The 26,243-nt window shown below is 37.3% G+C and overlaps 1 protein-coding gene across 1 annotated transcript in view; it reads left to right on the forward strand.

The window, feature by feature from the left end:
- The window catches only part of SLC7A11 (solute carrier family 7 member 11), an 87,227-nt gene that overhangs the window by 40,596 nt on the left and 20,388 nt on the right, over positions 1 to 26,243 (forward strand). Inside the window, exons 7-9 of the mRNA XM_070769104.1 lie at positions 22,976 to 23,099; positions 25,016 to 25,119; positions 25,862 to 25,958. Of these exons, the coding sequence (XP_070625205.1) occupies positions 22,976 to 23,099; positions 25,016 to 25,119; positions 25,862 to 25,958 (325 nt within the window). The remainder of the gene's footprint in view (positions 1 to 22,975; positions 23,100 to 25,015; positions 25,120 to 25,861; positions 25,959 to 26,243) is intronic.

Here is a 26,243-nt window from a genome sequence, read left to right on the forward strand (position 1 = left end):
TTTAAACATTGATAAATTGGCTGGCTGGCATAAATAGGGTGGATCAAATGTCTTGACTTTATTAGGTACAACAAGAATGTCCTTTGGGGGCTTCCCTGGTGGCTCAAGACAGTAAAGAATTTACCAGCAATGCAGGGAGACCCAGGTTTGATCCCCAGATCAGAAGTGCCCCCTAGAGTAGGAAATGATAACCCACTTCAGTATTCTTGCCTGAAGAATTCTATGGACAGAGGAGCCTGGCGGGCACCTGTCCATGGGGTCGTATAGTCGGACATGACTAAGTCACCAACACTTTCAAATGTCATTTAATTCCTCAAACCCTAGATGTTGCAGAGTTAGAATCCTCTTATCTGAAAGGAAATACCTTCCGCAATTAGAAGTAATGTTGGTCATTAGATTGTCTCCTTCTTTTGAGTTCATCACTGTAGGAGCTCCCATCATCAGTATTCTGCTTTATGCAGATAAGCTACCCTTCTCTATGCCTGGATTTGAAAATCAATGATTGTACTCAAAAGATGGCTCATAACTAAATCTTACATTCTGGATTATACTAGGTAAAAACTTATTAGAACACTAATATCTAGTTCTTGAACTGCTGCTTGGTATTCATTTATTCGTTAAACAGAGTTTAAGATTCTCACAAAAATAGATGGATATCCCATATTGTTTATCATGGGAAGAAATAAGATGTGAGTAGGCCACTAGCTGTGTGCTTGCCATGCCCTGAAATAATTTTGACAATTTTGTTCTAGTCGTATTCAAACATTGACTCAGCTTATCGATCTACTCAGGAAAATGAGCAACTTTTGAATCTGTATAGGTGTAAGCTAAAAATGTATTCCAATAATGTAAACATCTAAAATGAACCCAGTAGAGTTGAGACTTTCCAGTTAAGCAACATTTCCTTCAGTTTTATGAACTATAAAAATATTTACTTACTGAATCTTTGAAAATAGCATTTGCTCAGGGAATAAAAATTCTAATGCTGTCTCCTCTTAATGAGATGTTTCACCTTGGTCAGACCTCTAAATTTCTTCTGAATCTTTATTAACCCCCCTTTAAATAGAGGGTATTAATCCCTATATTGCGGTTCCCATGGGGTTGTAAGGATAAAATATGTGAAAATAAAAAAATGTTAAAGAGCCTGACAAGTAATATACAAATACCATCTGCAACTCAAACCTATGTTCTTCAAAGATTAGAATATTTAATAATCTTTGGAAAAAATTAGAGGATTCGCATAATTGTTTTATGAACAAAGGTGCCTTTTCAACACACATGACCTATTAATCAGCTTGGAAAGTTGTTCTGCACCATCAGCAAAGTGCCCAATTATTAGTAGTTAAAGGGTTCAGAAGATGATGAGAACTGCTTTTTATTTAATAGTTTCTAACCTCCCTCAGGTGGTAATAAGCTCATGCATCTTAATCAGAATGAATTTCTTGGCAGGTTTTTTTTTTTTTTTTTTCTGTCTGAACCAAATATTTGCACACCCACACCCATACTGTCCTCATCACTCCACTGGCCAATGGTGCTGCCATAATGGATGGACTATTTGTATTTCCAGTGCAGTCACCTATTTTTAGGTTCCCTCTCTTCCCAAGAAACTCCTTTATGAAATCTGACAAACAGGTTCTTGATCTGAGTGGCTGGTATCATGTGCTGAAATTTTTATTTCCAGAGAGGAAACTACAGAATTGACACAAAATAGAACACAAGTACTAGTTTAGCCCTGAAAGGTGTGTATGTATGTGTGTGAATGTTCACCTAATTTAAAAATGCATTATTGAAAATATGATACTTGTTATCTAAGTAATAGATGGATTACTTCAGGGTAACACTTCACTATTTTTAACAATATAATGTGTCTTATTTCCATTCTTCAGTTGAAAAAGCACATAGAAGTGAATTAACGTCTCGTGGCCATGTAATTAGTACATGAGAAGACTAGGATTATAATCCATGTTTGATATAATAATGGACTATTTCTCTGGCTCCAGAACTTTTCTTTTCTTTTCTTTTTTTTTAAATTCAAGTATAGTTGATTTACAGTGCTGTGTTAGTTTCTGGTATACAGCAAAAGTGATTCAGTTATATAAGTATACATATATGTAATTCTTTTTTAATATTCTTTTCATTATGGTTTATTACAGAAAATTGTATACAGTTCCCTGTGCTATACAGTAGGACCTTGTTGTTTATCCATTCTATATATAATAGTTTGCATCTACTAGTCCCAAACTCTTAATTCACCTCTCTCCTCCCCCTTCCCCCTTGACAAGCACATATCTATTTCTTAAGTCTGTGAGTCTATTCCACAGGTAGACTCATTTGAGTCATATTTTAGATTCTGTATATAAGCGATATCCTGGTATTTTTCTCTTTCTGTCTTACTTTGCTTAGTATTATAATCTCTAGGTCCATCCATCAGAGTTCTTCTCAAATGCCAGCTCTTCTCCTTGGAGGCAAAACAGATGTGACCCATGGGTATGCAGGGTGATGGTGTAATGCCTGACTAAGGATGTAACTTGGCTCTGAAAGAGGAAGTTTAGAGAAGGGCAGAACCTGGAAGGCTAGAATAGAGAAGTGAGGGCATCTCTGATAGCAGATGGGCATAGGGTTTTAGGGAATATTGTGTGGACTCCTTTAGCTAAAGTAAAGGGTTGTGAAGATGAATAAGAAGACCCAGTGGTAGTTAATATGTGGGTGCTGGCGTGAGGTGAGCTTTATCCTCCATTACAAAAATTTAGGACCTGATCTAGGAGCCCTATGGGATGGGGTGGGTAGGGGTATGTTGAATGTTTTTGGTGTACATGAAGCAGTGATCGGGGAGGATGACCCTGGTGGCATGTTCAGTGGATTTTCTTTTTGTGACATATATACAGTTTGAAGAGAATTCCAATCGAAGAAGTCACATTTCATTCTTCTTTTATATGATTTTTTTTTTAATTGGAGTACAATTGACAACACTGGAGCTTTACAGTGTTGTTTTCATTTCTGCTGTACGTTGAAGTGAATCAGCTATATGTACCTTAGAAAAGGTAGTTGTGTCCTGGACTTGAACCATTGCTAGAGTCAGACAAGGTGAAAAAAACGTGGCAGAAAATTCTATCAAATAGCATCTTAATCTCTTTACTCCCAAGCCTAAAGATATGGACTAAACAAACTACTTAGAGAAAAAGACTGAATCAGCATAGTCTACATATAACTCTCCTGAAAATTATACAATTGTCTTTTTTAATGAAAAAAAATGGTGTCATTTATTCTCCATACCAATAAAAGAGCAACTGAGGCTAAATTAAATGAGAAGAGGGTTCATTTTAGAATACAATTTCTATTGATATGTGTTGAAACAAAGAGAATTTGATTAGGCATTAGAATGATCAAAATCAAGCTAAACAGGTTATCATTTAGCCACAATGATTTAGATATTCAGGTTGAAAAAAATCAGAGAAACCATTGCCTAAACTTGCTTCCAGTTCTATAATATAAAGATTCTCTTTTTAGATTACTGAATATATAGGAACCAATGTGGGGAAGCATATACAGCATCACAGGTCTATATTATTGGGGAAGTTGTCACATACTAGGAAGACAGATGAAATCCAGAAATCCTTAGTTAGATTTTTAAGGTCAAATAGAAATCACAATATTGTAAAATAATTATCTTTTAATTAAAAAAATAGTTGGAAAAAAAGAAATCCTGTATCAGAGTTTGGAAGTATTTAAATAAGATGGGTTTAAAAAATCTGACATTCAAACATTTGGATTCTAGGGGAAACGAGTGTAAGGAGGCAAGGAAAGTAGCAATATCAGTACAGGACAAAAGTTGGGCTGGGAGGCAGTTAGCACTGCTAGGCACAGTGAGATTCACACTGGTGTAGAAAAAGCTCTGAACTTGAAGTAAGTGATGACGAGTCTGGTTCTGGAGATACTTGATTTTGTGTCTGTAACTGCATCCTTTATCTTCTCTGAGCCTTTGATGTCTCAGTGCAAAAAAAGGAAGGGTAGAATAGCAAATCTTGAATTTTCTGCCAACTCCAGTATGTTCTGTGATTCTTATAGATGACATGCAAGTACCTAGGTTAACAAGTAGAAGGTGTCTGGGGAGCATGGCCAAGGGATGAAACTTATGAGACCTCTCTGAGGAAGAAAAAGTGTCAACTGTGACCACTTTCTAGATCACATAGTGATTGGGAGATTGGACAGGACTGAAGTGTTTGAGTTACTTTAGAAAATGGTAAGAAGTTTGGATGGACATGTAGGGGTAATAAAGCCCAACTGGCATCCACCCTCATCCCAATGTGAGAATTTATCAGACCTGAAGATTTAGGGGGAGATACAAGCTCTGAAAACTGACTCATTGGGACCACCTTAACCACAGGATCTTATGATATGTGGAGTGTGCCAAGAGGAATATAGATGTTAATACACTTGTTGGGATGATCAGTAAAATGTGATGATGAACCCTGGATCTGTTTACTAATTTTATCACATATATGATAGCTGTATTATCTTAAGTGTTAGACATTTATAATAATTAGGTTAGAATTATTGATTTATTTAGGATTGTATGCTTCCTACCTAAGGAATGAGAGTTTTTTTTGTAAAGACTTTCAAAAATGTATATTCATTCTTCTACTCAACTGTTCAGTGGGTATTCATATGCTTATCTTGCAAAGTTTTGGTGACAATCAGAAACAATATACCGATGTGTCTGACATTATTTTGGTCATAGTAGATGCTTATTTAATGATAGGCCACTTACGTTTTATTGTTGTCATCAAACACCATGTCATCAGCTCTTTTGTAATCCAGTAAGGGTTATCAGATCAGGATTTGTAAACTTGGGCAAAGTATTTTTTTTTTCTTTTGCACTACTTAATTGTTGGGTTTGCAATCCATTATGACAAGGTAAAAGACACCCTTGTTTGAAATGCTTTGCCATGGGAAGCAGAAATTATCTCAGTCTCAGAGTTAGGCTTTTCTGATCTCTGACATCGGAGGCTGTTTTTCAAAGACATGTAGTATTTCATCGGTTTTCTAAGGAGACTAGCTCATAGCTTTTAAACATCAGATGATTCTTGCAACTATTTACTCTTGTACCATGTTCTCATACCCCACTTTTAGGTATTCTTTATTCCTCTCTTAAAATTATAAACATGTGACAGATAGAAGTATCAAAAGCTTAACAATAATCATTACTGATGCAAATTTGTTGAGAATGCAGTGATGAAATACAAAGGCCACTATTTTATATGGTGTGCTGTGCTTAATTGCTCTGCTGTGTCCAACTCTTTGCAACCCTCTGGATTGTAGCCCCCAGGATCCTCTGTCCATGGGATTCCCAGGCAAGAGTACTGGAGTGGGTTGCCATTCCCTTCTCCATGACATCTTCCCAATCCAGGGATCAAACCCAGGTCTCCTGCATTGCAGGTGAATTCTTTACCATCGGAGTCACCATATATTTTATATGGTAGGATATACTATATTATATGGAAGATAATTTATGAAATTAAGTCTATGGCATAACAATCAAATATTTTATAATATGTGAAAAAGTAAAGCTTATAATACAATCATGTACCATAAAATGAGAAAGAGACTAGCGATTATAATGCATGATTTTTTTAAACTGAGTTGTTTCCAGAACCTGGTAGGTTGCCTATCACACTGAGCTTTTTATAGGCATCTGCTGTCCTAAAGTGTCTAAATCGTCTCTCCTTTGGCCTTTCATGACGTCATTTTCTCTTCTTTTCCAATATTGTACAGTCAAGGTCATTCATTCAACAATAGATCGCAAAGCATGTAATAATATTTCTAAAGGGCTAAATTATTTCAATTTTCATGTGACCTCTGTGTAAAAATAGTTCTCTACCCATTTACCTTCTTCCATTCACACATTGGCATTGTTGTGGCCCAGTTTATTAGACTAACTCACTGTCACAATTAACAACACATTGAACTTGACCTTGAAAAAATAAACCACAAAGGCCTGGGGTATTAGAACTTGAAGGAAAGTAGCCATGAAAATTTCCAACCCTTTCCTTGTAAAGATAAAACAGTTGAAGTCAGTTGTTGGATTGGTGGATTAATTTGCTTGTATTTAGGAGTTTCAGTCTTGATCCCTTTCCAGTCCTCTTTCTAAACAGGTAATGATGTTTGAATTGGAGAAGGCAGTGGCACCCCACTCCAGTACTCTTGTCTGGAAACTCCCATGGATGGAGGAGGCTGGTGGGCTGCAGTCCATGGGGGTCGCTAAGAGTCGGACATGACTGAAGCGGCAGCAGCAGCAGCAGCAGCAGCAGCAATAATGTTTGAATACAAATCTAAGAGATGGATAGGGCAAGATTGTAGCCTTAAAATTGTTAACAGTTGAGGGGAGAATATAATCATTAGGAATCACCTGTATGTCATTTGAGAAGAGAACAAAACTGCTTTTCAAATATATTAACATTTACCTACATTCGACTTTCTAAAACTGTTATTCACACACTTAATCAAAGAAGTCCCAGGCTACTTGAATTAAGTATTCTCTTCCAGGTCGTTTATTGAAGGTCTTTTAGTTGCAAAATCAAAACAGAAACTTGATGATTAGGAAATATTGAATATTAGGCCATTATAAGGAAATGGTTAGGTTTTTAAAAACTTTTCTCTAACTAATCTTTAGAGATAGACTAGTTCTTAAAAGAGCTCTGAAGTCTCTCTGAGGGGCAATATTTAATTTCCCTGCATTGATATTGTCAAACAGTCAAAATCTCACTTCCTTTATTTTGGCCTGAGGCAGGCAAAAGAGAAATTGATATAGAAGACACGATTAATTCTTTTTTTCTTCTTTGAGCCAGAAAATGACAAAAAAAATGAATGAGATAGATAGCAAAAGGAGGTCATGATTCTAAAAGACTGTTTTATAGCTGCTCGGAGTCTGATAGAGGAAAGGTTAAATGTGTTTTAAATGTATGTATTTAGCTACTGATCCTCATAATGCCATGTGATCTCGCCAGGGAGAGGGGATCCAGTGGCAAAGATGGGGGGTGGAATGGAGCTGCAAATTAAACTCAGTGATATCTCTGTCTGGGCCATGAAACTGTCTTTCTGCCAAGCCACAACCTGAACTCTGAACTGCAGCAAGGGAGAAAGCTTTCACTTGAATATGTAGGTGCTTTCAAACTGTCGAATTTATGATGCAACTCTGTGACTAAACAGAGCGGCAGTTTCCTGTTCTCTAAAAGATAGTGCTAATTCAGTTCCTACTGTTGTTATTTCTTTTTTTCAGTTAATTTTTATTGGAGCATAGTTGCCATTTCTACAGCAACTCCTCCCAGAAGTCCCCCACCTCTCAATCTGGCCTCCCCAACTTCACATGGCTACTCCAGGGGCACCCAGGAACACAAGATACCCTGTATCTCGTTCTCATAATTCTCCTAACACACCTCGTTTATTCCATTTTTAACTGGCTAGGACACAAATTTCCATATGTAGTTGTGGTCAAATGATTTAGTCAAGAGATAGAACAGAAAATTTCTTTTTATGTCTTCTGTACCCTACCAGGAAATATCAAAGTAAAACTTTATGATTTTCATAGTATTTTCAGTAACAGTCTATAGTCTCTCTCCTTTTATCTTAATAATAGATGATTATTTTAGAATATCAAAATAGGTAGAAGGAAATTAAAGTCAGCTATCATCTCATGATTAGATCAAATGTAAGTACTCATTGTTATTGATAGTTTTGTTTTGTCCCATTTGTGTGTGTATTTGTGCCATGTGTGTATTAGTAGAGGTAAATATACAGAGGCATTTTTTCATAACCCTGGCATTTTAATATGTATTTACTTGTTTGATTATATATTGGCAGTTTCTCCTGTGTCACTCATTGCTGCATCCGCAGCAGTTTGAAGAAACTATAAAGTCTTCTCTGCCATCTAGATCTGCTGTTTGTCAAGCTTAACTCTTTCTTTTATCTAGATCTATCTCACTTTTTAAATGTCATGTCGTTATTTTCCTAGATCTTTAAAATCTAATACCATTTTTAATGGTGGTATAATATTTTACTGGGTAGGTGCATCAGTATGTACTCATTTTTCTTTTAGACATTGAAAATGTTCCCAGTTTTTCTTAGTCTAATAATGTTGTTTTTATGTATTTAATATGTAAATCTTAGTACATAGTCAATGATTTTCTTAGGAAGATTGATAGAAGAGCCTTTTACTGTGCCAAAGGCAATGAAATTTTAAAAGGCCTCTTTTTGCATTACCAAGTTGCTTTCCAAAATGGGTACATATATCAATTTCCTTTCCCAATAGTGATAATAAGAACACTTAATCAGCATTGTATCATTATTTATAAAAAATCTTTGTTAAATGAAAAGCAAAAGTTAAACTTCCTTAAGTTCCAATTTCACACAAGAGGCTTAATACTTCTTCCTTGTCAGATAGCTGTGTGGATGCCACGTGGGGGCATGAATAGTCATGATTTAACATAATTCTTTGTTTATCATGGGCACTGATTCTTTATATCCTGTTTTTTTTTTTTGTAAACATTTTTTGAATTTTTCATATAAATAAATTTTTCTTTATGATTCAACTTATAGAACTTTGACTTTAAATATAGTAACTAATAAGTAAAATGTTTAAATATTTATTACATTTAAATGTGGGGCTTCCCAGGTAGCACTAGTGGTAAAGAACCTGCCTGCCAATGCAGGAGACACAGGAGATGCTGGCTAGATCCTGGGTCAGGAAGATCCCCTGGAGGAGGAAATGGCAACCCACTCCAGAATTCTGGCCTGGAGAATCCTATAGACAGAGGAGCCTGGTGGGTTACAGTCCATGGGGTTGGAAAGAATTGGACATGACTGAAGTGACTTAGCAGCAGCAGCACATTTAAATGTAACCATTTAAAAGTTTTTTCTGTATATTGCTTTTATATCATAACTGTTTCTATATCCTAGATCATTTAAATCTCACTCATGTTTTGTTTGTTTTTCCTTGATTTTTTTCCATTGAACATTTTGTCTTATCTGAAATGGATTTCTTCAAGTGTGATCCATCCAACATATCCATCTATCCTTTATTTTTCCCCAATATTCCAATATCCCATCATTTCTTGAACAGTCATATTACCTTTAGCTTATGATATTTACTTAGTTTATAACATTTACTACAGTTATTATATATTAAGCTTCTATGTCATGTACTAGGTTTTATTTCAAGGTAATCTATTCTGTTTCACTTATCTCCTCTATTGATATATCAACCAATTAATATGCAATTTTTATTATTAAAAGTTTTAATGCTTTTTTTAATTAAGAGGAAAAGGAGGCCTTAATCACTATTCTTTTTCTCTAGATAAACCAACATGAGTATAACATATTTGTATAAAGACAGTTTCTACTCTTAGCTTTCCATGCATAGGAAGAGAATCCATGCAGTACTTTGAAATTTAAAACTCATGGTTTTTCAAGTTATTTTGGTAATATTATCTCATAACTTGCACTATATAAAGATATTTTCTGCATATATGCATAGAGAAGGAAATGGCAACCCACTCCAGTATTCTTGCCTGGAATATCTCATGGACAGAGGAGCCTGGTGAGTGACAGTCCTTAGGGCTGCAAAGAGTTGAACATGACTGAGTGACTAAGCATGCCCACATTGCATATATGACTAAATTCTTTATAGTCTAGAAATTTCTTTTGCTGTGTACTATGGTTAATTTTTGGCTTATTATTTTTATTCTATTAGATTTTTAAAATGCTGACTAATTAAAATAACCTACAAGTTATCATCCAATAATATTAGTCTTAATCTTTTCCCCTTTAGCCTTTCTTTTTTTAACACCTCATCTCTACTGATAAAGCACCTTTTGTAATGATTGTCTCTGTTGCGGAATATTTTTAAACAAAATGCCAAATGCCAGAATATCAATAGAAATTTCAGTGGAAACATGCAAAAGTTATTTCTTTATGATGCTTGTAGTTGTTGAATCAACCGTGTAAGGGATTAAACATGAAAGAATGTAATTATTATGTATGTATCCAACTAGTTCAATTTATACTCCTGAGAAATAATCTTTTGCCACACAGAGTATAACCATGGCAATATACACAATTCCTAAGCAACATATATTAGAAATAATAAGTTTTTCCCTTGACATCTTTCTTATCATTGAACCAAACATCTGTGGGAAAATACTCAAATCATGTTTTTAATGCATCTCTTAGACACTTGCTACTTTTCTTACAAAATGAGAATGCAGTATTGAATTATATCATTTCTAGCACTTATTTTCTTGTGGTGGTTCCAACTCATTTGGTACAGTTCCAAATGTATGCATAGAAATCAACTCAAGACACAATCGCATTGCTCTTTCAATCCAATAGTCAATCAAGAAGCTCAGTGCTTTGACCAGAAGTGAGTCAGCTGCTATCACGTATTTAGAAGTGAGCCTTCCTCGTGCCTTTTCCCTTCCTCAGTGGTATCTTTTCAGTCTGTGATCCCTTTCCACTGGCTGCCGCCTCTAGGTTGCAAGCCCTGATCCTTTCACGGTGTGGACACCCTGTTTGTTCGCACTGCTATGTCTCTGCCAATGGTTGCCAGCTGCCGGTGCCATGCTGTGTTCATGTTTTATGGGGAAACGTTCATGTGTGGCTGCTGTGTTTGATATTAAATCTGAGATGAACTTCAGGAAACCTCCTGCTTTTTATTAAAAATGATTTTGGCTAGGGGCTGTGTTATCCTGTTCATAAATCAGGTGTTTGCAGAGATTTAATAATTTAGAATTCACGTGAGGTTTGGATGGAATAAACATTCCTTTTTTTCGTTAAAGCTGCCTCTTAACATTTTCCTCCTTTTTCCTCTTCATTGCTTCCATTTATTTATTTTTTTAAAGTCTTCTTTTGGGAGATTTGTACAGATTTATCTCATAGCTGTGAAAATAATATAAAAGGAAGAGTCAAAACGATAGCTTAGTTTGCTTGAAGTAATTTAACTTTGCTAAGTTTTTTGAGTTTTTCCATCACAATTATAAACACACTTCTAAGTATTTTAATCCCTTTATACATCCAAAGTAGTTATCTTCTCTTCTTGCTTTAATGTCTTTTAGAACATGTCCAAAAATAACAGGTTGATAAAAAGCAAATAAATAAATGAATAATAGAGGCCAAATAGTCCAGGAACTCTCCACATGTGATTACAATGTTTGTGAAAAGCAGAATTATCCTTGAGAGTGTCAGAGTCCTGACAGCTCCTCATGAAAATATTTGCACTAGAGTTTTAGAGCAAATGCTTGCAGGACACTTGATGTGCTCAGTTGAATGTTCTTAATTTCTCTGTTGAATCTGGTTAAGTGTGAAAATACAAGGATATTTGCAAAGACTTTTGGAGTTAAAAATGTTTTGTTTTCCTCACATTGAAAATAGTAGAGAATGAGGAGTACAGGGGTTGTGGAGCATACTCTGAAATAGAGAGGAGGCTTCCCTAAGGGGAGATTTCAATCCAAGCCTGACTGACTGGGGCATCATGTGAAGAATGGGAGATGTGGAGCTCCATGTCTTATCCTGTTCAAATTTTGGATTCCATAAGAGAATGAATTTTTTATTGTAGTTTATATCTTTATCACTTTACTTATAACAATGTCTAGCATAAATAAGATATTTGACAAACAGTGGTGAAGTGAATGAACTTTTTTATAAACAACTCTGATCAAATGACAATATCCTTAATAATGTTATTACAAATGTCCTAAAATTCATATAATTTAAAAAAATATATTTGTAATAACATTTTGATGAAAGCTAAAGGCAGGAAATATAAATGTCTTTGATAATATTGTCCATTTAATGTGGCATCCAGAGGTCTGACCTGATCTATAAACACTGTCTTAGAATTTGGAGAAGGGACAGACCACTTAGCCTTTAAATGCTTTTCTGTAATGGTCAGCCAGGCTGATACAATGTAGGTAGTTGTAATGTGCTGGTATTCCTGATTGAGGATAGAATCATAATCTCAAGACCCAGAAGAAGAGTTTGAAAGTCACGCCGAAGAATTGATGCTTTTGAACTGTGGTGTTGGAGAAGACTCTTGAGAGTCCCTTGGACTGCAAGGAGATCCAACCAGTCCATTCTGAAGGAGATCAGCCCTGGGATTTCTTTGGAGGGAATGATGCTAAAGCTGAAACTCCAGTACTTTGGCCATCTCATGCGAAGAGTTGACTCATTGGAAAAGACTCTGATGCTGGGAGGGATTGGGGGCAGGAGGAGAAGGGGATGACAGGATGAGATGGCTGGATGGCATCACTGACTCAATGGATGTGCGTCTGAGTGAACTCCGGGAGTTGGTGATGGACAGGGAGGCCTGGCGTGCTGCGATTCATGGGGTCGCAAAGAGTTGGACACGACTGAGCGATGACAGAACAAGGCAAAAGCAGGCATTTCCTTGGATGCTCTGATACATTAGCAAGGGCTTAGCTGAGTATTCAAAGGATTCTATTAAACAGTCTTTACAAATCAGCTTTATTTGCTAAAGTGATCAAATGATGATCTTCCAAGTGAAATGGACACTGCATTTCATTAATTCAGCACCCTCTTTAAGGAGGAAGTTTAAGCCTGAAGAGGTCCAGTGATCTTCTAGGTCCCTGCGAATGATTGGAACATGAACCAGCCTTCAGACTGGAGTCCATAGAATTTTTCATAATTCTATGAAATCAAGTTAAAAACAAACATCAAAGGCAAAACTTCAGAGAAAAGGTTTTGCATAAAGAAAGCTTACACTTGCGATGGTGTATGTACATTTTTTTCTCTTCTTGGTTATAGGAATTTGAGGATGGGGCTAAGGGAGACTATGTAAGAGAAGGGGAATTACAGGGTGGGTGAATGAGGGAACCACTTCTCTTTCTGAGGCAGGTGGCCCCTCAACCATTGCATGTTGTGTTGGACTTTGTAATACAGTGTATCCCTAAGGAGAGAGCTTGCCTGTGAATCCTTGCAATCTAAGAAAAGGCATTAGCAAATACAAGATAAAGCACAAAAGCTTATTTTTCAAAAGGTTTAACTTTTGAGCTGAAAGATAAAAGATGACGATATCCATTTCTACTGGGTATACAAGTCTTGGTAACGGGAAAGCCCAAGGAGAGCAGAGAGGAGCTTGTAGGAAGTTCTGCCATTCTGGGGGCCTTTGTGACCTTTGCAGGGAACTGTCAACTGTTCCACACAGGAGTCTTCATCATCACTTTCTTGATAATGACATATTATCTCTCTTAACTGGCAAGGTGCTTAACCTATCAGCTCTTTTTCTTCTCATCTTCGCCGTTCTCTGTAGCTCCATTAAGCTGCTGTGTCATGTTCTCTGGAGCCTGGCCTTGTGAATTTACCATTTTGATTAAAGTCAAGACATAACTATTAGCTCCCCTATCAACTTTATACCTTTCCTGCTAAGAATTTTTCCCTTAATTACCTATATGTAGGATTTGTGGCGGTGAAAAATTATTTTAACTTTTAGGATCAAATATATCCATATATGCAATCATTCATAGATAGGCAATTTATGAAACCAATTCATGTACCTTTAATAGGAAGCCAGTATTGAGTCCAAAAATTATCTAAAGACATGATTTGACTTGTAGCATCTGGAGGAATGATGTTAAAACTATTCAAAAGCACTGGATCACTTCAGTTGTGTATCAATACATAAAACAAGTAAAAGAGGACTGATCTGGTTGAAGTGAGTGAGAATAGGTTCACCTACTTACCTATTAGTTATTATATCTATGCACATATGTATGTTAAGTTGCTTTAGTAGTGCCCGACACTATGTGGGGAGAAGGCAGTGGCACCCCACTGCAGTACTCTTGCTTGGAGAATCCCATGGACGGAGGAGCCTGGTGTGCTACAGTCAGTGGTGTTTCAAAGAGTCGGACAGGACTGAGCAACTTCACTTTCACTTTTCACTTTCATGCCTTGGGGAAGGAAATGGCAACCCACTCCAGTGCTCTTGCCTGGAGAATCCCAGAAACGGAGGAGCCTGGTGGGCTGCTGTCTATGGGGTTGCACAGAGTCGGACACAACTGATGCGACTTAGCAGCAGCAGCAGCAGACACTATGAGATTCTATGAACTGTAGCCCTCCAGGCTCCTCTGTTGGATTTGATTTATGGGTTTATAGTAGGAGAAGTGTTATCAGTTCCTTCTGAGACTCATGTTAATGGCCTGAGGGAATTTTGACTCTTAATTCCCACTTACTATGCCAAAGTGGGTATATTTATTTTACATCACCTTGTTCTTAGCCTAAGAGTATATTTATTAAACATTGCATTATCTTATTATGTGTCCTTGGTCAAAAAAAGGCAATTATACATTGATCTCAATTATACTGATTGATTTCAATTATACATTGAAGTGCAGGGGATATTATATTTCAAAAGAGTGAATAATGGGGTCTATGTTTGCTCTGTTTCTGGGAAGTTGGAAGAATAATAGAATTTTCACTATTCTAACTTTTTCAAATGTTTTAATTTATTCTCATGTGGGACATCATTTTAAAGACTTTATGTCATATACTAGTCTCTTACAAAACAAAAGACATAAGATAAAAATTAATGAGGACCCATTTTGTCTCATATAAATTAATTCACTGAGATCGACAAAAAGTCTTGATAAAATGAAGTCCTTCATTCTCTTATTAGTTACGGTAATGCTAGCTGCTTTAACAAATGAGCCACAGATTTTCAGTGGCTCTTAACAATCGAAAGTTCAAATTTTTTTTTAATTTTATTTTTTAACTTTACAATATTGTATTGGTTTTGCCATATATCAACATGAATCCGCCACAGGTATACACGTCATTTAATTTTTAAATCATGTAACAGTTCACCGTTGGTGTCCCTGGCTGCGGGTGGATTTTATTCCACGTATTGGTTCTGTGGCCCAGATTCCTTCTTCCGCATTGTGGTTTTGCCTCTGTGTAGATCCTCTGCAACTAGGGAAGTAGGGGTGGAGTGCAGGGGTGAACAAGGCAACCCACTCTTAACCACCTTGTCTGCAATTGCCACATCAGTCGACATGGATGAATGAGCCACACTCCCACCTAGATACTGGAGAGTCTGGGAAATGTCCATCTAGATAGCTGCTTCGCAGGAATACTTTGGAAAGAAGAACACAGAATTGTGAAGAGTAGTTCATTTACTCAGCCATATGTATCTGAGGCCTTCCCTGATAGCTCAGTTCGTAAAAAATCCGCCCACATTGCAGGAGATCCTAGTTCGATTGCTGGGTTGGGAAGATCCACAGGAGAGGGGATAGCTATGCACTCCAGTATTCTTGGGCTTCCCTTGTTGCTCAGCTGATAAAGAATCTGCCTGCAATGCAGGAGACATGGGTTTGATCCCTGGGTTGGGAAGATCCCCTGGAGAAGGGAAAGGCCACCCACTCCAGTATTCTGGCCTGGAGTTGGACACGACCAAACAATTCTCACTTTCACTTTATGCATCTGAATCTCAGGAACTTGCTTATTTTGAAAAAATGGTTTGTATCACCTTAGAGTACTTTACACAAAATCCCAAGGAAAATATAACATTTTAAAAAGTATAGTGTAAAAACAATATAACAAAAATAAGGATTGAACATTAGTGTGAAATATAATTTATTGTTATTAAAATATTTTATCTTCTGATTTATTTACTTGCTAACATTTTATCAAAAACCAATTTTGTTTCTATTTTTGTGCACTCAAACTTTCCTACTAATATCTCTACATTCATCCATGATAAATATGGATAACTGTAATACATCTGGAAGACACACTCTAAATCTTGAGAAAATAAGAAAAAATGAGATGCAGACAATGCAAATTTTTTGTGCATATGAAATTCAAGCAAATGAAAATTTACTCTCAAGCTATTTACATTTTGCTGAATAATTTTATTTAGGCATGAATTTATTCTAATAGTGGGATAAAAAATCAAGTGTTGTTAGGGCTGAAAATGCTTATACTAATGCTTCTGATTGCTTATTACCCTGTTTCTGAATTATAAGTTTCTACTTTAGTTCATTTTTCTGAGCGGTTTTGCTGCACTTTTCTCTCTCTCATGTATCTGTGTACATTGTTCCTTGAGCCTCCTTGAGCCTGCAGTCTTTTAATCTGTTTCTGTTCATTTCTTACATCTCCCTACAGGTTTCTCTATCTTCTTTTTGTTTATGGAGTTCTTCATCTGTGGACAATGGAAAATGGTGAGATTTAGATTAGACATTAGTGGTAATGAAATTTACAGCGTCTCAGTGAAAATACCCGTAACTTTGCCAGAGTGCAGTTAAGAAGCAGAGGGCAGGTGTTTAATGCTTGAAGTCAGTGGGATCACTGTGTACCTTAATGTGACAATCTGCTTGTCACATCACTGTGTTCAGCCTTGGCCCAGAAATTGTCATTAAGTTAGAATGTGAACCGTGGACCTCTAAGAATGTTTCTAAATAGCTTTATTGAATGTATTCTTCCTCTTGCTCCATTTTCTCCTTTCAGTGACAACCCTCACCTTCTTCCCAACTGTCTCCTCAAGTGCAGTTCTCTTGTAGTGTTATTAACAGTCCAGTTCCCACTCGCGGTGTATAACTAGAGATATGATAGCACTAAATAACAATGAGACAAAATCACTGAAAACATATAAAGCAATTCATCAGAGTCCAGTCATCTGTAATCTAACTGTTTCAAGTCTGGAAAACAATCCAAGAACTCTTCTTTGTAATACAGTCCCTGCTGGAAACATCAGAAATCACCTAGCCAGATATTACATTTCCATTCTAGAGGGCATCTCTGGAGAGTTTGAGATGAGCAAGAAACAGGGAAATTATGTAAAAATGTATGAAAGAAGAATCACATGAATGAAAAAATATAGATTTCCTTTGATATATACTATTATTTATCTTTTGGTTTGTAACATATTTGGAGTGAGATAAAATTAACAGTAGTGGTAATAAAATAAACTGAATAATTCTTCAAAATTAAATTGGTGGATCAAAAAGGGATTAGTAAGACATGCTTGAGTCACTTCTGGGTCAGATCTAGAGAAAGGTTTTCAAGGTTTCCTCAGGGTCCTTATAAAGAAAATGGGAAATATGTATGATTCTAAAATAAGTACTCAGAAGCAAAAAAGTATTTATAATATTAAATATTTTGTGTTGACATCAGTCATGGCTTTTTTTCAGTTATATAGAAACAGTTTACTAAAAATTTTAAAATTCTGTGAAAAATCCCATTTTCCTTTTTATTTGTATCTCATATTAAGAAGTTTGCTGTTTTCATGCCCTTTTCTTTAATTTTTATTTTTAAAATTTTTAATTGGAGGATAATTGGTTTACAATGCTGTGTTGGTGTCTGCCATACAACAACGTGAATCAGCTCTAAGCATGCATATGTCCCTTCCCTCTTGAATTTCCCTTCCATCCCCCAACCCCACCCCACCCTCTAGGCTGTTACAGAGCATCAGCACCAGGTTGAGCTCCCTGTGTTATGTAGCAACACTTAGCTTCCCACTAAGTGGAAAGTACTTAGCTGCTCAGTCCTGTCCGACTCTGTAACTCCATGGACTGTAGCCAGGCTCCTCTCTCCATGGGGTTTTCCAGACATGAATACTGAAGTGGGTTGCCATTTCCTTCTCTAGAGGATCTTCTCCACCCAGGGATAGAATCTGTGTCTCCTGTGTTGCCTGCATTGCAGACTGATTCTTTACCCACCAAGCCATTGGGGGAGCCCCAGCTTCCCACTAGTTATCTATTTTGCTTATGCTAATGTTCTTGCCCTTCTTAATTTCTCTTTTTTCCCCTCCCTGCTTCCTCCTGAATGCCAAATACTTGCATTAAAATATTAATGATTTTTAAATTAAAAAAATGTGAAGAATCAAGCACTTCTCTTAGAAGTTTCCAGTATACACAAGAGTAGGTTTTAGCAGAACTGTCATCATGCCCAGTTCATGGCTCAAAGACAATTTTAGATGCCTGGGGACCAAGGAGTTTTGTGGTCCCTAGTGGGTATATCCACAGAGGAACGTATGAAACTTACTTTCATTCACAGAAATCTCAGAAGATTTTATGCCATTTATAAAACAGCTTTAGAAATATCCAGAAATTCAAGTGATTACAGAATTACTCAGATGTCTGAATATCAGAAATCTTTGTGACCTTCAGGTTCCTCAGCTCTGAAGAATCAAGCTAGGTTTGTTAATTCTGTTTTTGTGGCAGGAGTCTTTTTAGCCAATATGAAGCTGGAAACAATGATCATTTTTGATGCTCAATCATATAGATGCAAAGTGTATTAAAAATGCATCCCATGCTGCATCATTTGTGATGATTAAATGCATAGTAAAATATACTTGGCTTAAAATGTGTCACATGGTAACATTAGAAGATATCAGCCTTCTGATCTTTGTATTATAAATAGAGTATGTGTTTGTCAGCATGTAAAAATCCTAGGAACTTTGTACCTAGAGTTCAGGTAAGCACAAAGCAGACATGTTATCCTGGATGAGATAAACTCCATGAATGTGGAACTTAGCATTGGAAGATCTAGGTTCAGATCCAGCTCTCACGCTTACTACTTTTGTGACCTTGGCCTGTCAAGTCGTGTAACCTCTCTGAGCCTTGATTCCCTTGTTTGAAAATACAAACAAGGGAAAATTGTTTGAAAATTGCCTCCTGTTTCAGTGAGTTTTGGATTTTGTCATTTGTTCATATTCTATTTTATTTCACAAAGGATATGATATGCCATGTGTGTATTTGGAGATAAAATGTATTTGCCAGCACTTTGTAGATTATGCAAATATAATCTACCTGCCATTCCTATTGGGATTATTTAAATTTCTGAGGAAGCCTACCCCTAGAATGAGAGTGCTTCTAAGCAGATGTTCCAGAGACCTCCATTTAATAATTTCTGATAAAATAAACATTTATCCATGTGTTACATAGACCAGTTACAGATGCCAATTTAAAATAAGCCTACAACAAAAGACTATCCAAGACCTTTTAATTGGAGACTATTTTCAATTAATAAAAATATCAGATTCTCACTTAATTCTTCCCATTAATACATAATTGAAAAGACTATATCCATCTGTCTGTCGACCTGTGTATATAGTTTGTTGTTTATTGTTGTTATTTAGTTTCTAAGTCTTGTCTGACTCTTTGCAACCCCTTGGACTGCAGCCCACCAGGCTCCTAGTCCATAGGAATCTCCAGGCAAGAATACTGGAGTGGGTTGCCATATCCTCCTCAGGGGATCTTCCTGATCCAGGGATCAAACCCCTGTCTCCTGCATTGGCAGGCAGATTCTTTATCACTGCCATACCTGGGAAGCCAGGTATATAGATAGATATGACAAAAAAGCTCTTAAGGATTAAGTCTCTTTTCCCAATACTATCTTTCTAATAATTAGTATATTGTTAATCATTAAAAAAATGCACAAACATTTGAGAGAGTATAAGTCATAGGTGCAAATCATTTTTATTCAGCTTAAAGACAATGCTTTTGTTGCATTTACAATTGATGCATAGCCCACAGTAACACAGGGGCTTTGAAATATCAGTGGCCTACCAGTTCCCTTGATTCCTTTTGTTATCATATGCCATTTGCCTTAATCTTGGGTACTAACTGTGCTTATCTGCCCTCTGCATCTAAAGCCTCCAGAAAGATTGCTTCTGCATGGCCTAAGAGCTTTTATCAGCTCACCCAGTGGCTCTTAGGCTTTGCTGCTTGAAATCCAGGAGTTACGCACATGGTGCCAAGCCCTTCTGAACAAATGAACTGTTCTTGGTAAATGATCGCTGTTTATGCCAAGGCAGCCACAACCTCCTCTCCTTCCCTTTGTGAAAGTGAAATGGAACCTTAAGGACAGAAGCTAGTGGCTATCTGGCCTCATCCTCTCCAATTCCCATGGCTTAATTTTACCTCAAGAGGAATTACTGGGCTTATTGTGAATTGCTGCAAGTTTAGACCCTTTTCCTCTTTTATCCTATAGTTTAAACTCCTTTGATTTTTTTCCCCCACTCTGGTATCTATACAGTGTTTTTGGCTGATAGTAAAACTGTTAATAATCTATTTAAAATTATCTGATGTGTATGCTTACTTTTCCTCCTTTTCTGTAAGAGTTGTCTAGGGAAGTTTATTGAGTGAGCTTTTGTTGTTTTTAAATTAAGGAGGAACCAGTATTTCCTAAATATTGAGATTTTTGAAAACATTTCCTTGACATTATAGTTCACATAAGACAGAAACACTGAAGTATAGCTCTTAAGAACTATAATGTTTCATAATTTACAAAAATCCTGGAATAAGTCTTTTCCTTTCCTTCATACTACATGAAACTGCATTTTCAGTGAATACATGAAGAATACAGCCATGATAAGAGCTTTCCAATGAACATTATACATATTCAATAGTTATGATTTCTCTGAAAATTGAGTTTGAAGACCCACATCCATGAGAGAGAGTTTTCTTTAGTGGTTTTAAGTGCTTTGACTTCAAGATAGGCTAGATCTGTGGCTGAATTCTGAGGTTCTACTTATCAGCTGTGTATCCTGAACAGTTCTTTAAACTAAGACTTCATTTACTCATATATAAAATGGTGATGATGCTCCTAAATAACAGAATTTTCCAAGGATAAAATGAGACAAATATGTAAAGTAGAGGGTACATAGCAGAGTTGCTGCTGTTGTTTTTGTTATTGACAAGTTGAGGAAGGAAAAAAAGAAAGGGAAACTAACCTGGAAACTTCAATTTTTTTTAAGATCCCTTCTGCTGGAGTCAGTTTAGAAATCCCCCCTCAGAAAGACCATAATCTCTGGGCAGGAAACAGGGAGGTTGCCTTGGGAGGCTAGGTTCTCTGCTGGGAGAGCCACCATCAAATTTCAGACTCACTCCTCTCTGCTCTGTGGCAGCATCACGTGATTGACAGTACTACCTGTCCTGGACGGGTTAGGTGACTTCACTGCACTGAACAATAAATCACTTCACTTTTAATTAGTAGAGCCTTCGCATTTCTTAATCCTCTTGCGAGGAATCTCTAGAAAGTCTCTCCCTCTCTGCTTCCCTCCTCCACAGAAAGAACTCAGAACCCTATTTGGGATGTTATAGAAGCTTAGGGATTCAAATTTAAAGAAATACAGTGAGTGATTGAAAAGCTGCCTGTTCACCTTCTTGCTCAGCTGCTTCCGCCTTTGCGTTGATCTGCCACCTGTCTTTCAAAGAAACAGGCATCCTTGTGTGCTAAGTCACTTCAGTTGTGTCCAACTCTTGGCGACCCCATGGACTGTAGCCTGCCAGGATCCTCTTACATGGGATTCTCCAGGCAAGATTACTGGAGTGCCCTCCTCCAGGGGATCTTCCCCACCCTAGGATCAAACCCATACCTCTTATATCTCCTGTATTGGAAGGCAGGTTCTTTACCACTAGTGCCGCCAGGGAAGTACCCAAAGAAACAGGATTCATCTTTAATTTGCCCTGTGCCATTTACCCCTCTGTTTTGTATTGGCCCAGTGATTTCCTTTGCTTACACTTAGCATTTATCAATCACAACGAGCAATGAGTGTTATGGTGTGAACAGCAAATTCCATAGGACCCTCTTCACGCTGGGGAAGTGGAATATCTGCTCCTTTCCTGTTAGGATGCCAGGATTTTAGAGGTCAGTGTGTTTCCCCATTGAGGCTTAAGGCTTTGGGGATCAGTGGAAGTGTCAGGCTCCAAGCGCCGTAATGAATGGCAGTTGCTGACTGGCTGGGTTTGCCTGTTCTCAACAGGGGATAGAGAATTCAGTGTAATGAGCTGGGACTTCGTGTGCTCAACACACCCAGCTTGGGGAGTGAGGCAGGCTGTGCCTTTTTTCCTTCCTGTTTTCAGAACTGTATTTTCATCTTGGAAGAAATTATATGGAGGTCTTCATTAGTGGCATCCAGCAGGGTTAAGGCTCCATGAGGGCTGATAAGTTCTATGGCTAAAAAAAACCCCATCAGCCTTTGTGCAGGGAGCTGAAGGTTTAAGTTGCTTGAACCGGAAAGAGTCTGAAGAGGTGATTATGTTAAGCAAGTAATGTGTATCGGTAACATGGAATCAAATTATTAGGGTCAGTAACTTCCTGACTTTCCAAGTGCATTAAATGAAGACATAACATTGCATTTGTGCCGGATACTTCATGATGCTGCGTGGTGTCAGTGCTGTCCGGTCATATGTACTTCACAGCATGTCACCTCTAATTTCATGGGATTATCTGTGCTATGGCTTTAATAGATACTCATGATCTTGAGCTTCCTTTGAACTCACAGCAGGGCAGTGCAAAGCCATTATTGGAAGCACTTTTAGGCTTTTTGTGTTATGTACAAAATTATTATTGCCATCATTTAGAAAGGTAGATACCTCCTGTTCCCGTGCTTCCAATACTGTACACTTATTTGATGGCAAGGAGAATTACTGAAGGGGAAAACACTGAATGCAAAATACCTTTTTGGAAACTAGTTTTAGAAAGGTTGTCAAGCCAAGTGAATTAGTATTTGAAAGGCATTTGAAAGGCCAGTGGATCTCAAAGTGTGGTACCCTGGCCAGCAGCATCAGAATCACCCAGGGAGGTGTTACAGATGCAAATCCTCCTGAATCAGAACTTCTTGAGGTGGGCTCAGCAATCTGTGTTCCAACAGACGGTCCAGGTGATGCACGCTCAAGTGTGGGAAACACTGCTCTAAGATCTATGGAGTAAAAGAATGGGACAGACCCATATGTTCTGGGGCAGAGCTGTAGGCAAGACAAATGTAGTATCTCCCCTCGTGGCCCTTATTAAATTACAAAGGACTATGTGGTACTTCACCCAGATGAAGTGTTTATACATACCCAACAGAGCCTGTAATTATCCATACTGTTTTATTTTTTGCTTTGAACGAGCCTGTTATTTTCTTTGGTCTCAGAGAAATGACTAACAAAAGATGACTAATAAGCAATTCCTTTGTGCATTTCAGAACCATCCCCCTTGCGATATGTATATCCATGGCCATTGTCACTGTTGGCTACGTGCTAACAAACGTGGCCTACTTCACAACCATTAGTGCCGAGGAACTGATGCTTTCAAATGCAGTGGCGGTGGTAAGTCTAAGTGGGGCTAATGCCGGTTTGAATTTAGGCTAATGAATTGATGCAGTTTTAGAGTAGTTCCCTCCAGTGGAAAGTGTTTTGGTAATTTAGTAATTTTTTTGAACTGAATGATAATGAATATTTTAAAAATTTAGGACATACCTTAGCGTATTCCATTTAACTAAATTAAAGCTATAGCTACAGCCGTAGCCATTGATACAACTACAATCCTATACAATTTCTGTATTATTAATTTCATGTAAAATATGTCCACATATACCGGCTTGAAAACACATTTCCACATACACATTGAATAGAAGGCATTATTCTTCCAATGTGTCTTTAAGTACAGGTGGGCAGTTACTGAATTTAAATGAATTCATTTTGGGGATATGCAAATTGCAATTTATTCTGTACTCTTTCCTGTTTAGACAGTTTTTAAATGCTAACTTAAAATCTTTTCCCCAAAGTGTCACTTTAGAATTTCCAAATAGACCATATGCATTTGTTTTTTTTTCCTAGTATATACATCCTTTTGAATACTAGCTCCTAGGATATTATTAATTTGGGGAAATAGAGTTATTCAAAGTTAAACAGATGTCATTTTTATTGTACTTCTCAGAATATCACAGAAGCTAATGTGTATTTTAACTCCTAAAGAAGTGGATACTTATAATTTCACAGCATTTTCCAAAATTTATTTGACTTCAAGACCATCTTTTGCTTCCAGAGGTCATGTTAGGGGACTGTTCTTCTGTGGCACAGACTTTTTGGTATAAAAACTTAGCTAGTAAGAGAGCGCTCATTCATGACCTTGTAACAATGAAGGGTGGAAAAAAAGAACTTTCCACCACTAGATGTCGGTTCCTTTTAAAATAGTCACTATTACCTCATAATAATCATCCGCAGGGAACATCCACAGGGAACAAATTATCCCATTTCGTGAACCTATGTACGAGTTCACTGTATTAAAGAAGACTTTGCCCACTGCTGTAACTTCTACCAGACAACCAAATGCACAGAGCTTTCTGATGTCAGGTCGTCATCTCGTCTTACTAGACAAAGGGCAGCACTTAGTCTCCGAGCGTAATGTGGTCCATTAATTACATAGCGCCAGCTGCTCAAGGACAAGTAAAGAATCCCACATCTTTTTCTTTTTTTAAAATATATCCTTCATGAAAATCTGCAGTCTTGCACATGCCATAGAATAAAAGGAAATGTCATAAACTTCGCTTCTCTTTTATATTTTCTGTGACTTGATTCCCTCAGACTTGTATTGGTATTCTAAGCTTTTAATAAGAAACTACAGAAGGAATTGGCAGATACCTGAGAGAGTGGGATTGACTTGATAAACAGAGATGCAGCTGATGTGATTTTTCCGGGGCAGAAGATTTTCAGAACTGTTCTTATCCATGATACACATATTAAGTCATCACTTATTTTTCATCACACTTCTAAGTCATAACTCTAGGATTGGTATATGAAATAAGTATCTGCAGCACTTCTCAGTCTTCCTTTGTACTTCACTATAAACATGTGGCTTTCCAGACTAAAGAGAAGGTATCATACAGAAGGATTTCTGTCTCCAAAAGGAGAAATTCTAAATTGAGCTTTTTTTTTTTTTACTTCCCAGAGTCAGAGACAATAGATATCATAGTTGATAGATTTGATAAATGGATCACTGCTTTTTGAAGGTAGAGGAAAGATGCTTGTTTAGACCGTTGTCCACAGTTTTGTAGCAAGCAAGGCTACCTGCCTTTGATTATTATCCTAAGAGGTTAGTCTGACCCTAACCCAAAAGAAGGATTGTAAAACACACACGTGTCACCAGGTGAACAGAGAGTCATGGAGCGAGTTTGGCCTAAACTGTTTCATTTTATTCTACTTTCTGGCAAAGCATTAATTTGCTCCCTTCTGCCGTTCACTAGACCTTTTCTGAGCGGCTCCTGGGAAATTTCTCATTAGCAGTTCCGATCTTTGTTGCCCTCTCCTGCTTTGGTTCCATGAATGGTGGTGTGTTTGCTGTCTCCAGGTGAGTAGTTCAAGCATTTCTAGAAAAGCATTTCTGTTTTTGAGATGGGATGTGATAAGGATAAGTTTAAGAAGAAAAGAAATAGCGCCTCCAGACTTGTTGCTTTTAAAGGGACACGCGAGATTGAAATCTTCCTCAGCACGTCCTTCTCTGTCCATTAGAGGGCACTGCTTGTCTGCTCATAGCCTACTCTGAAGCCAGGCATCAAGGGTTTTTTTTTTTTTTTTTTTGGATGTATGTCTATAACAACAGCTTTTTATTTCTAGTAATAAAATCTTTGGTTTCTCTAAAGAAAAGGTGACAAGAAAAAAAAGTAAAGTCATAGACACAAGAAATCATCATCCCACCATCTGCAATCCCTTTTGTTCTGTTTCATCTAGAAATCCTTTTTGATTTAATATGAAAACCCAGTCAGATAAATATGAATGTTTGGTGTATGTGTGTATGTTGTGTTGGATTGACAGCACACAGGTAATAATAGGAATCTAGAACTAAATCCCCACCAGCTTATGTATATGGGGGCAGAGCTGTACTAAATCGGATGTTGCTATTGTTTCTCCTCAAGGAATCATATTTTGGCAGATATTTATAAAATTCAAAATTTGATTTCTCATAATGTACTCTACTTTAAAAAGCAAAACCTAAGTAATCACCATTTGGTGCAAAGAAGGTGCAAGTTTTCTCTTAGCTTTCTGGATTTTCCCCCTTGGAAATGATCAATTATACATTTTTCTCCCATCAGGTTATTCTATGTTGCATCCCGGGAGGGTCACCTTCCAGAAATCCTCTCCATGATTCACATCCGGAAGCACACTCCTCTGCCAGCTGTTATTGTTTTGGTAATGCATATTAACATGTGTATCTAGATATAGCCTCAAAGGACAGGTTAGTAAGGAGAATTTCTTTCTGTCCTCATTCATCTCTAAATTGGCTCTCTTTGTATCATGGTGGAGTTAGAGAGGCAGGATGCTTTCCACTGCTTCCCTTTATCCAGTATGCTGTGCTGTGCTTAGTCGCTCAGTTGTGTCCAACTCTTTGCGACCCCATGGACTGTAGCCCTCCAGGCTCCTCTGTTCATGGGGATTCTCCAGGCAAGAATACAGGAGTGGGTTCCATGACCTTCT

Source organism: Bos indicus, chromosome 17 (genome assembly GCF_029378745.1).
Source record: "Bos indicus isolate NIAB-ARS_2022 breed Sahiwal x Tharparkar chromosome 17, NIAB-ARS_B.indTharparkar_mat_pri_1.0, whole genome shotgun sequence".
Taxonomy (NCBI): domain Eukaryota; kingdom Metazoa; phylum Chordata; class Mammalia; order Artiodactyla; family Bovidae; genus Bos; species Bos indicus.